The sequence below is a fragment of the Rhinatrema bivittatum genome, chromosome 1 (assembly GCF_901001135.1).
Source record: "Rhinatrema bivittatum chromosome 1, aRhiBiv1.1, whole genome shotgun sequence".
NCBI classification, from domain to species: Eukaryota; Metazoa; Chordata; class Amphibia; order Gymnophiona; family Rhinatrematidae; genus Rhinatrema; species Rhinatrema bivittatum.
In genome coordinates this window covers 418323708-418335743 of record NC_042615.1, presented here as the reverse complement: position 1 = coordinate 418335743, position 12036 = coordinate 418323708, and the positions used below count along the sequence as shown (strand labels likewise).

At 49.3% G+C, this 12036-nt stretch overlaps 1 protein-coding gene across 10 annotated transcripts in view; it reads right to left on the bottom strand.

The window, feature by feature from the left end:
- The window catches only part of ZCCHC7 (zinc finger CCHC-type containing 7), a 644974-nt gene that overhangs the window by 388478 nt on the left and 244460 nt on the right, over window positions 1-12036 (bottom strand). For all 10 annotated transcript variants that reach the window (XR_003856957.1, XM_029602957.1, XM_029602941.1 and 7 more), the window contains one exon: window positions 5238-5281. Coding sequence is in view for 9 of the 10 variants with exons in the window: in XM_029602957.1 (XP_029458817.1) it covers window positions 5238-5281 (44 nt within the window). In the remaining variant the exon portion in view is untranslated. The remainder of the gene's footprint in view (window positions 1-5237; window positions 5282-12036) is intronic.

Sequence of the window (12036 nt, the reverse complement as noted above, 5' to 3'; positions counted from 1 at the left end):
TCCAACATATACTGTATATATATATATATATATATATATATATATATATTAGAGATGTGAATCGTGTGATCGATCGTCTTAACGATCGATTTCGGCTGGAGGGGGGGGAGGGAATCTTATCGTCGCGGTTTTGTTTTTTAAAATATCGTGTAAATCGTAAATCGGGGGAGGGCAGGAAAACCGACACACTAAAACATCCCTAAAACCCACCCCGACCCTTTAAAATAAATCCCCCACCCTCCCGAACCCCCCCAAAATGCCTTAAATTACCTGGGGTCCAGAGGAAGGGTCCCGGTGTGATCTTTTACTCTCGGGCTTCTGGTGCGTTGTAGAAATGGCGCCAGCGCTACCTTTGCCCTGTCATATGACAGCAGGGCAAAGGTAGCGCCGGCGCCATTTTGTTTTTTTGTCCCCCGACGTCAGGAGCGTAGGAGATCGCTCCCGGACCCCCGCTGGACCCCCAGGGACTTTTGGCCAGCTTGGGGGGGCCTCCTGACCCCCAAAAGACTTGCCAAAAGTCCAGCGGGGGTCCGGGAATGACCTCCTAAACTCGAATCGTTTTGCCATACGGCAAAATGGCGCCGGCCATACGGCTGATTCAGCACTCTGGCTGGTAGAGGTAGGTGTATGGTGTAGTTCTGTGATCGTGGGCTCCACCGAGATAGGAGGGCGCATTGTAATGGTCTCATATGAGCCCGCGCCCATGGTACCACCTCCAGAGTGGATGCCATGAGGCCGAGGACCTGTAGGTAATCCAAAGCTGTGGGCCGGGTGGCGCTCAGCAGGGCCTGCAGACGATTCCGGAGTTTTGATCTCCTCTTGGAGGTCAGGCTGACCTTGTCTTCCTGGGTGTCGAATCGGACTGCTAGGTATTCCAGCGACTGGGAAGGCTGTAGGGAACTCTTGTTTGTGTTGACTACCCATCCTAGGCTTTCCAGAAGAGATATAACTCTGTTGGTTGCCTGGTGGCTCTCCTCCGGTGATTTTGCCCTGATCAGCCAATCGTCCAGGTAGGGATGGACGAGAATTCCTTCCTTCCTGAGTGATGCCGCCACTACTACTATGACCTTGGTAAAGGTCCGCGGCGCGGTGGCTAACCCGAAGGGTAAAGCTCGGAACTGGAAGTGTTGGCTCAGGACTTTGAAGCGTAAATAGCGCTGGTGATCCCAATGGATTGGGATATGCAAGTAGGCTTCTGACAGGTCCAGGGATGTGAGAAACTCCCCTGGTTGTATTGCACTTCTGACTGACCGCAGAGTTTCCATGCGAAAGCTGGGGACCCGTAGGTGTCGGTTGACTGACTTGAGGTCCAGGATGGGCCTGAAAGTGCCCTCTTTCTTGGGTACTATGAAATAAATGGAATAATGCCCAGAATTTATCTCCCATGCAGGCACTGGGATTATGGTGTTTAGGGACAGGAGCCTCCGCAAGGTAGCTTCCAGTGCCCCCCTCTTGAGGGGTGGACAAGGAGATTTCACAAACTTGTCTGGAGGGAGCCGAGGAAAGTCCAGGTAATACCCTTCTCGGATGATGGCGAGGACCCACTGGTCCGAGGTAATCTCGACCCACCTGCGGTAGAATAGGGTTAGCCTGCCCCCTATGGCTTCTTCCCCCAGATGGGTCGGCTGATTCTCATTGTGGGGTGCGGCCGGGACCTGAAACAGAGCTGGTTCTCCTCTTGTTGTGCTTGGTCCGAAAGGACTGGTTCCTGGCCTGAGAACGAGGTGCTTGGTAGCGAGCCCTGTAAGGGTTGAAGCGCTGAGAGTTTCTACCTCTGGACAGCCTAGGAAAAGGACGCTGGCTCCTCCTTGACCTGTCTTCTGGTAGACGGGGTAATGGAGAGGCGCCCCATCTATTAGCCAGTTTCTCGAGATCGCTGCAGAACAGGAGGGATCCCTTAAAGGGCATTCTTGTGAGGCGTGTCTTGGAGGAGGAGTCGGCTGACCAATTTCGCAGCCAGAGCTGTCTCCTGGCTGCCACTGAGGATGACACTCCTTTGGCTGCCGTATGGACTAGGTCGGAGGCTGCGTCAGTGAGGAACGAGAGAGCTGATTCCATTTCTTCTCCCGGGGTGTTGTTCCTAGCTTGTGATAAACAGGAACGCGTCACCACGGTGCAGCAGGTCGCAATTCGTAGGAACATGGCTGCCACCTCAAAGGCTTGTTTCAGAATAGCGTCCACGCGCCGGTCATGTGCGTCCTTGAGGGCCGCTCCCCCTTCCACCGGAATGGTGGTGCGCTTCACAATTGTGCTAACTATGGCGTCTACCTTGGGGCACGCCAGCAGCTCCTTGGTCGCCGGGTCCAGGGGGTACATGCCAGACAAGGCCCGACCCCCTTTGAATGAGGCCTCTGGTGCATTCCATTCCAGATCGATTAGCTGCTGTGCTGCTTGTAGGAGGGGAAAATGGTGAGCCATTTGCCGCAGGCCCTCTAGCAGGGGGTTCATTCTAGGTTCCCCTGGGGTGTCCTGGCCCGGGATAGCCAGTTCCGACAGGCATTGAGAGACCAGGCCTGGGAGATCCTCTTTCAGAAAGAAGCGTCTCATGGTCCGATATGGTTCTATCCCCGAGGGAAGTTCTCCCTCCTCGGGGGGCTCGTCATCTTCCTCAGAGCAATCTGAATCCCCATAAGTGGGGCTTCCGGGTGGTCGTGCCTAGGCCTTGAGGGTCCAGGGGCCGGGTCATCCGGTACGTATGGACCCATTTGGGGATCAGACTGCATTTTGACAAAGGCGTGAATCCCCTTGAATAATTCCACCCAGGAGAACGAAGCAGTATCTGGCCTTAGGGGCACCACGTCCCTCGGGTTCCCTGGCTGCTCAGGGAACACCCCTGCTAAGTCCGGGGTGTTCCCTGAGGAACTGGCAAGTACGCTGGGCTGGGACCGGTCCTGGCCTGGAACTCCCAGGGCCTCCTCACATTGGGCACATAGGGAGTCTGCATCCTCGCTCAGTGTGGCTCTGAGGTTGCATGCTGAGCAGAGGCTTAGAGCTCTTATGCCTGCTTCTGGAGGTGACAGCTCTGCGGACGCATGGGCTCTCTTACGCTCCATCTAGTCTGTTATCTCCTCCCAGCTGGAGTATGTGCCTTGTAATATGCGCGACAGCTGTGCGTCTACTAATATGCGCTTATCCACGTGCGCCTGTCCACTTGCGCCAATCAACGTGCGCCTAGGAACGTGCGCTTATCAATCTGCGCCTATGAACGGGCGCTTATCAACGTGCGCCTATGAACGTGCGCCTATCAACGGCCTCTTATCAACATGCGCCTATGAACGGGCGCTTATCAACGTGCGCCTATCAACGTGCGCCTATCAACGGGCTCTTATCAACGTGTGCCTATCAACGGGCGCCTATCAACGGGCGCTTAGCAACGGGCACCTATCAGCGTGCGCTTAGCAACGTGCGCCTATCAGCGTGCGCTTAGCAACGTGCTCCCATCAGTGTTAGCAACGTGTGCCTATCAACATGAATCAAGGTGACTTCAATGTACGCCTCTATCGAATATGCGCCCAAGTATTTTTGGGCGCCCAACATATACGCCCGTCGCCTATGCACTCAGTCTGGCCTGAGCACTAGAGCGAGGCGATGAACCAGGGCAGATGGCGACGGCGAGCAGGCAGGCAAAATGGCGACCTCCTTGGCGGGCTGCCACGTAGGCAGACCCCGCTAATCCTCGCTTCCTCGGAGACCAGCAAGTAAAGATGAACGACTTACCTTGTCTTCGGCGCTTCCCGGCTGCGACCCGGGCGGTCTCCGGCTGCGGGGGGAGAGGGTGATTACCGTCACCGCCACGCTCGAGGAAGTGCACCCGCTGCCTCTAGGCCGCGCCCGAACTCGTCTCGCTCGGGGGCCAAGTCCTCACCGGGACCGAGGCTGCCTCTATGCCGCGCCCGAGCCCTTCTCACTCGGGGGCTAGGTCCCTGCCGCGAGTCGGCCACCAGACCGAGGCTCTTACCTCCGAGGGACCACGGAAATGACCTCAGGAAACTCAACTGGGGGAGGGACCGAATGGTATCACCGCAGGAGTGCGGGGCTCGTCTTCAGGTAGCTCCAAACTGCTTTGGAGACGGAAATTACTGAGTTGCTGCACTTCCTGTGGGGGTATATGTACCCCGTGCTGACGTCAGATCCGTCTCCAACTGCTAGCACGAGCACACTATACCCACTTGTTTTGAGTCCATCTGCTACACGCTAGGAAAACAAAATTTAAAAACTTGGCTCTTCAGACAAGCCAATACATAATGACCACCCTCTCACTAAAACTGCTGTCCCCCCCTTCGCCTCTCCTTTCACACAATTTATCTCTAATATCATCTCGCTCTGGTAATAACTGAATACACAATGTTCTTCATTCATTTTCTTGCCCCACTCCAAATACATCCCAATCCTTACTCCTCTTACTGCATTTGCTTGGTTGTATCTAATTACAAATAGTTTCTACTAGGAGGTTAGGCCAGATTCAATTGTAATATATGTTGATTTACTGCTATGTTCTTTTACCTCATGCGATATATGCTCGTTCTTTCTAAATTGATTGTAAAGCTTGTTGCTAAATTATGTTTATTGTAAACCGAGGTGATGTTTGGAACGTGCCGCGGTATATAAAAACTTTTAAATAAATAAATTATATATATATATATATATATATATATATATATATACACACACACACACACACACACATACACACACACAAAGAAGATTTGAATTACAAAATGGTTCAAATTTATGCAACTGAACCACAGAATTTCAGAAAACATATTGCACAATTTTCTCTCTCTTGCTGCAGAATCTATCCCTGATTTGCCATAGGAAACTAGGGGCTATAAGTATCAGTGCTCTACTGTTAACTTTTCATTTGATAAAAGTATATATTGGCATGGGTTGACAAGGAGTGATCTGAAGCCTAACATTATAAAAAAGGAGAATAACATAGAACTGACAGCAATGACAATAACAGCGACCACAAATTTCTACTAGCAAGGCCTCAAATACCCAAATACCGTTTTATTCTAATTGCCTGTATACTGTTACATTTGATGACTAGTTGGAAGTACCACATTACTTATATATGCTTATACCTTATTTGCTAAGAAAATACTACATTACTAAATACTAAATTGTATGTGCCTATAACTGGCTGGTTGATAAATTTAACTGTTTTGCTAGGAAAGGCAGAACTGCATCATGCCAAAAAAGATAACCACCAGCAAGAACATTAGGCAATTTGTTACCTCTAAATCCTTATCACCAATGGACCAGTCAACTCCTCTTTCCCCTGTAAAACAAACACATACATTTATTTCTATAATATGTACAAATTCCACAGTTATAAGATTAAGGCTTTTATTTGTAGTTCATTAAATAATTCACATCCACCTAATAAACCATTTTACCCTTAAAACGTGATGGTCACAATGCTTTGAAGTTCTAACCTAATCAGGAACAGGAAGGTTATTAAATATCTAATGAGGAAAATAGCACACAGATTATAAAAATACATTTCAATTACACAACTAGTAATAATAGGGTATATTAATTAATATTACCAGATATATGCATCACTGAACAGAGACATATACCTGCTATTTAGTGCTTACAATCTAATCAAGATAAACAAAACAAACAAGACTGGTAAGAACTGAACAAAGCATGCTATATATGTAGGATCCATTTCTCCCTATGCAGCTAAGCATCTTTCTGGCTTTTATTGTCACAACTGACTAATACATGGCAGATACTACAATGGGAAGCTTGCTGGGTAGACTGGATGGACTATTGGTCCTTTTCTACCATTATTTATATGTTTCTTCATCCACTGTTTGGTCACTTTAAGTTAATGAAATGCAATCATCCTCAGATTACGTTCTTTTTTCATGCTTAGAAGAATTTCACCCCCTATACTGAACATCTCCCTTTGGTTTATGCAGTGGTAAGTACCGATGGCATTCAGGTGTACTCTGAGTTGGTCTTTAAACCAGCATCCAAAAGATGCAGCAAGTAGTCAAGCAATTTTGGAGTGGATCAGAAGAATGGATCTAAGTCATGGCTCTCTCACGAGACAGAAAATCTCTTCTACTTCAGGCCATAAGACTTCCTGGTGGAAGGCTTACTAGAAGCTAGAAGCTTACTAGAAGCTATTTTAGCCAAAAGATCTTCATTCAAAAGCTAGAAGCTTACTAGAAGCTATTTTAGCCAAAAGATCTTCATTCAAAAATTGGAAGAAGGATCCAACAGAAGAAAATAGGGTAAAGCATAAACATTGGAAAGTTAAATGTAAGACATTGATAAGACAGGCTAAGAGAGAATTTGAAAAGAAGTTGGCTGTAGAGGAAAAAACTCACAGTAAAAATTTTTTTAAATATATCCGAAGCAGAAAGCCTGTGAGGGAGTCAGTTGGACCGTTAGATGATCGAGGGGTTAAAGGGGCACTTAGAGAAGATAAGGCCATCGCGGAAAGATTAAATGATTTCTTTGCTTCGGTGTTTACTGAAGAGGATGTTGGGGAGGTACCCATAATGGAGAAGGTTTTCATGGGTAATGATTCAGATGGACTGAATCAAATCACGGTGAACCTAGAAGATGTGGTAGGCCTGATTGACAAACTGAAGAGTAGTAAATCACCTGGACCGGATTGTATACACCCCAGAGTTCTGAAGGAACTAAAAAATGAAATTTCAGACCTATTAGTAAAAATTTGTAACTTATCATTAAAATCATCCATTGTACCTGAAGACTGGAGGATAGCAAATGTAACCCCAATATTTAAAAAGGGCTCCAGGGGCGATCCGAGAAACTACAGACCGGTTAGCCTGACTTCAGTGCCAGGAAAAATAGTGGAAAGTGTTCTAAACATCAAAATCACAGAACATATAGAAAGACATGGTTTAATGGAACAAAGTCAGCATGGCTTTACCCAGGGCAAGTCTTGCCTCACAAATCTGCTTCACTTTTTTGAAGGAGTTAATAAACATGTGGATAAAGGTGAACCGATAGATATAGTATACTTGGATTTTCAGAAGGCGTTTGACAAAGTTCCTCATGAAAGGCTTCTAGGAAAAGTAAAAAGTCATGGGATAGGTGGCGATGTCCTTTCGTGGATTGCAAACTGGCTAAAAGACAGGAAACAGAGAGTAGGATTAAATGGGCAATTTTCTCAGTGGAAGGGAGTGGACAGTGGAGTGCCTCAGGGATCTGTATTGGGACCCTTACTTTTCAATATATTTATAAATGATCTGGAAAGAAATACGACGAGTGAGATAATCAAATTTGCAGATGACACAAAATTGTTCAGAGTAGTTAAATCACAAGCAGATTGTGATAAATTGCAGGAAGACCTTGTGAGACTGGAAAATTGGGCATCCAAATGGCAGATGAAATTTAATGTGGATAAGTGCAAGGTGATGCATATAGGGAAAAATAACCCATGCTATAATTACACAATGTTGGGTTCCATATTAGGTGCTACAACCCAAGAAAGAGATCTAGGTGTCATAGTGGATAACACATTGAAATCGTCGGTACAGTGTGCTGCGGCAGTCAAAAAAGCAAACAGAATGTTGGGAATTATTAGAAAGGGAATGGTGAATAAAACGGAAAATGTCATAATGCCTCTGTATCGCTCCATGGTGAGACCGCACCTTGAATACTGTGTACAATTCTGGTCGCCACATCTCAAAAAAGATATAATTGCGATGGAGAAGGTACAGAGAAGGGCTACCAAAATGATAAGGGGAATGGAACAACTCTCCTATGAGGAAAGACTAAAGAGGTTAGGACTTTTCAGCTTGGAGAATAGACAACTGAGGGGGGATATGATAGAGGTGTTTAAAATCATGAGAGGTCTAGAACGGGTAGATGTGAATCAGTTATTTACTCTTTCGGATAGTAGAAAGACTAGGGGGCACTCCATGAAGTTAGCATGGGGCACATTTAAAACTAATCGGAGAAAGTTCTTTTTTACTCAACGCACAATTAGACTCTGGAATTTGTTGCCGGAGGATGTGGTTAGTGCAGTTAATATAGCTGTGTTTAAAAAAGGATTGGATAAGTTCTTGGAGGAGAAGTCCATTACCTGCTATTAAGTTCACTTAGAGAATAGCCACTGCCATTAGCAATGGTTACATGGAATAGACTTAGTTTTTGGGTACTTGCCAGGTTCTTATGGCCTGGATTGGCCACTGTTGGAAACAGGATGCTGGGCTTGATGGACCCTTGGTCTGACCCAGTATGGCATTTTCTTATGTTCTTATGTTCTTACCAGGACCCAAGACAAGTTGTCAGAGAGGTCAAGGATGCAGAACTAGCCTTTCAACATCCAGGCCATCAAAGACAACGCCCTGAGATCTGGATGGTGCAGCCTGCCCTGACTCTGCATGATCAGGTCAGGGGAGGTCCCCAGACTGATCGGTTGTCTAACAGAGAGATCCCACAGGAGCGGGAACCAGACTTGCCTCAGCCAACGAGGGATAATGAGAATCATGGACTCCCTGTCTTCCCAGAGCTTCAGGAGAGTCATCACCACAGGAAGCAGAGGATATGCATACAGAAGGCCTTTGCACCAATGGCGGGCAAAGGCGTCTGAAGCTGGCTCTCCATCCCCCCTGTACAGGGAGCAGAAATGCCTCACTTTGCTGTTGCAGGGGGAGGCAAAGAGGTCCACGTCCAGGATGCCCCATAGACGGAAGATGCGATCCGCCACTGCTTGATCCAGGGACCACTCATAGGGTCAGAATGCGCGACTTAGCCGATCCACCACCATGATCTCTGGCCCAGCCAGGTACATGGCTCAGAGCAGAATGCCCTGGGACTTTACCCATGACCAAATCTGAACAGCCTCCCAACACAGAAGGAACAACCCTGTACCTCCTCACTTGTTGATATGCCACATCGCTACCTGATTGTCTGGATCAGGACCGCCTTGTTGGATAAGCGATCCCGGAATGCCCAAAGAGCATAGCGGATCACCCGCAGCTCCAGGAAGTTGATTTGGCACTGAACTTCCTGAGCAGACCACAGACCTTGCATGCAGATCCCGTCCACACACATGCACCAGCCCAGGGTGGATGCATCCATGGTAAGCACAATCTGGGTAGGGGGAGTCTGAAAAGGAACCCCCTGCTCCAGATTGGGCAGATTCTCCCACCAAGACAAGGAAGTCTGGAGAGGCAGCAAGATGCCAATTTGTACACGAGGTCCTGGGTGGCCTGCTGCCACTGAGACCGCAAGTTCCACTGAGCCCTGTGCATGTTCAAGCAAGCAAAGGGAATAACATGGACAAATGCGGCCATGTGGCCCAGAAGGCGAAACAGGCAGGCCGAGACCTGCCAGCTTTGATGGACCAGACTTGCAAGAGATGCCACAGCAAGCGAGTAAGATAGGCCCAGGCCTGAACCACATCCAGCTGATAAAGCTCAACCGAGGCGATGGGGTGAGATGGGACTTCGAGTAATTGATGACAAACCCAAGGGACTCCAGCACAGGGAGTGAGGCACTCCCATCCTGGGTGGCACTCTTGACCAGCCAGTCATCCAAGTAGGGAAATACATGCACCCCCAACCAGCAGAGATGTACACCCACAACTGCAGACATTTGGTGAAGCCCCACGGGGCCAAAGCGAGGCTGAAGGGCAACACCCTTTACTGGAAGTGCCTCTCGCCCACGAGGAACCGTGGCTGGGGAAGATTTCGATGTGGGCGTATGCATATGAGATCGAGGGAGCAAAGCCAGTCACCTCTTTGCAGGAGGGGAATCAGAGTGCCCAGCGAGACCATCTTGAACTTTTCTTTTTGTAGAAATTTGTTCAAGGCTCTCAGATCCAAAAATAGGGAATTAGGAAATAGCGGGCGTAGAACCACTGCTCTTGCTGCCACAGCAGTACAGGTTAGATTGCTCTGGCCAATACAAGGGTGGAGAGCTCCTTCAAGAGAATTTCCTGATGGGAGGATTGGCCCCAAGATGGCCATGGGGGAGCTTCCACGGGGATACCCAGGAAAGTTCAACTGGTACTCTCAACAAATGATGGACAGGACCTACTGGTCTGAGGTAACCAGGGACCAGTGGTCCGCAAAGAACTGCAGCAGAACTCCAACCGGAGGGCCCGGCATTGAGGGTAGGGTCGCAAGACTTATGCTCCCTTGCAGCCAGTCAAAACCTGTAGCAGGGCTCTACTGGGGCGTTGGCTGAGGCCTGGGGGTCCACTACTGCCTAGAGTGGCCCCCAGGAGCTCACGCATGGAGTACGAGCATACAAAGCAGGAGGATAGTATTTCCTCTGGTGATGGAAGGTCCTCCTGGAACCCTGACGCAAAGATTTCCTAGCGGAGGACAGCAGGTCCAACGTACAGGCCGAGACATGCTGAAGGATATCATGGTGATTCTTCAACTGAGCCACAGCATCCCTCACCTTATCCACAAACAGGTTCTTGCCAGTATAGGGCAGGTCCACAAGCTTCTCCTAAACCTCTGGTTGGAGATCAAAGGCTCGAAGCCATGCCATCCTACAGGTGCCAATGCCCACCGCCAGCACCCTAGCTGCAATCTCAAACATCTCGCAGGTGGACCGTACCTCGTGTTTACCACACTCCAGGCACTGCTGGGCAACTGCCAAAAAGACATCCTGCTGCTACTGGGGTAGACGCTCAGATAACTCTTGAAACTGCTTCCAAAGGTTCCGAGGATACTGGGTCATGTACAGCTGGTAGGAAGTGTTACGGGTAATCAACACAGCACCCTGGAACACTTTCCTACCTAAGGCATCCATCACCCTTGGCCTCCAACTCGGAGGAGCAGAAGAAGGGGTGAAGGAATGCTTAGCCTTCATGAGAGCCGACTCCACCACTACTGACTGATGTGGGAGCTGACACCTCTCAAATCTTAAGGCATGCTGTACTAATTAGACCGCTTTCCAATCTACCAGAGGAACCAAGGTGGAGTGCTCCCAGATCTGAAGGAGTAACTCCTTAAATATATCATGGATGGGGACAGCCACCACACCTCCTTCAGGGAATCAACAAATTGTAGGACTTCCAGCATCTTATGTCGGGCATCTTCATTCATTAGGAGTTGGAAAGGAATGGCTTCTGCCATGGCCCGGACAAAGTCTGCAAAGGTCAGGTCCTCCGGTGGGGACCAGTGCCTCTCCTCTGGAGGGGATGGGTCCAAGGAGAGATCCTCCGAGCCATCAGAGGAAGACTCTGAGGTGTCATCCCCCCCATGAGTCATATGGGGCATCCTCCTCACTATAGTTCCCTAGGGACCCCAATGAGGGCTCCTGCCCAGACCCAGTTTGGGCACCAATGGCACCAAAGGCAGCAAGGCCCCCGAGGGACCTGGAACCGGACCGGGCAACACCGGATGCAGTACCAAGGACCCTGACTGTGCCAGAAGCCGCAAGGACTCATCCTCCTTGGTTGAACCCATGATGGGAATCGCTCCAGATGGAGGAGGCACCGGTGGCCACTGGGGTATCTGTGGACCCCCCAGAAAACGGCAGCTGCTACGTAGGTAAGATGCCCAGGACATCGAGGCGCTCCAGCAGCAGTGCCAACATTGCAAGTGTCTGCTCCAAGTACCGCTGGAGCCGGTAGTTTGATACCCTACAGGGCTCAGATCACTGCCAGTTGCACTCTGCGGTCCAACTCCTCCTGAAAATCCACTGAAGACAGAACGGATGGAGGAGGAGGAGGTGTCACCAGAACCCCCTCGGAGCCCTGAGAGAGATTGGTGTCTGTCACCCGTATCGGTGGAGAATGCCTGAGACTCCTGGATTCAATAGAGATCAATACCTCTTCTCCACGGGGTCACTTCGGGGGCATCACGGCAGATGCCGGTGCTGACCTGTTCCCAGCATCATGCAACAATGGCAACCAGAGGTGATGCTTCTGGGATTTCCCTCGATGCTCGGCCTGGTCTTTCCCCAGAGCCGAGAAGGACAAAGACGATCCTGATGTCCTGGAGTGTGATGACACAGAGGGCCTATCCCCAGCACCTGTCTCGAGAGAGGGCCCCAGTGCGGGAGTTGACACCGAAGGTT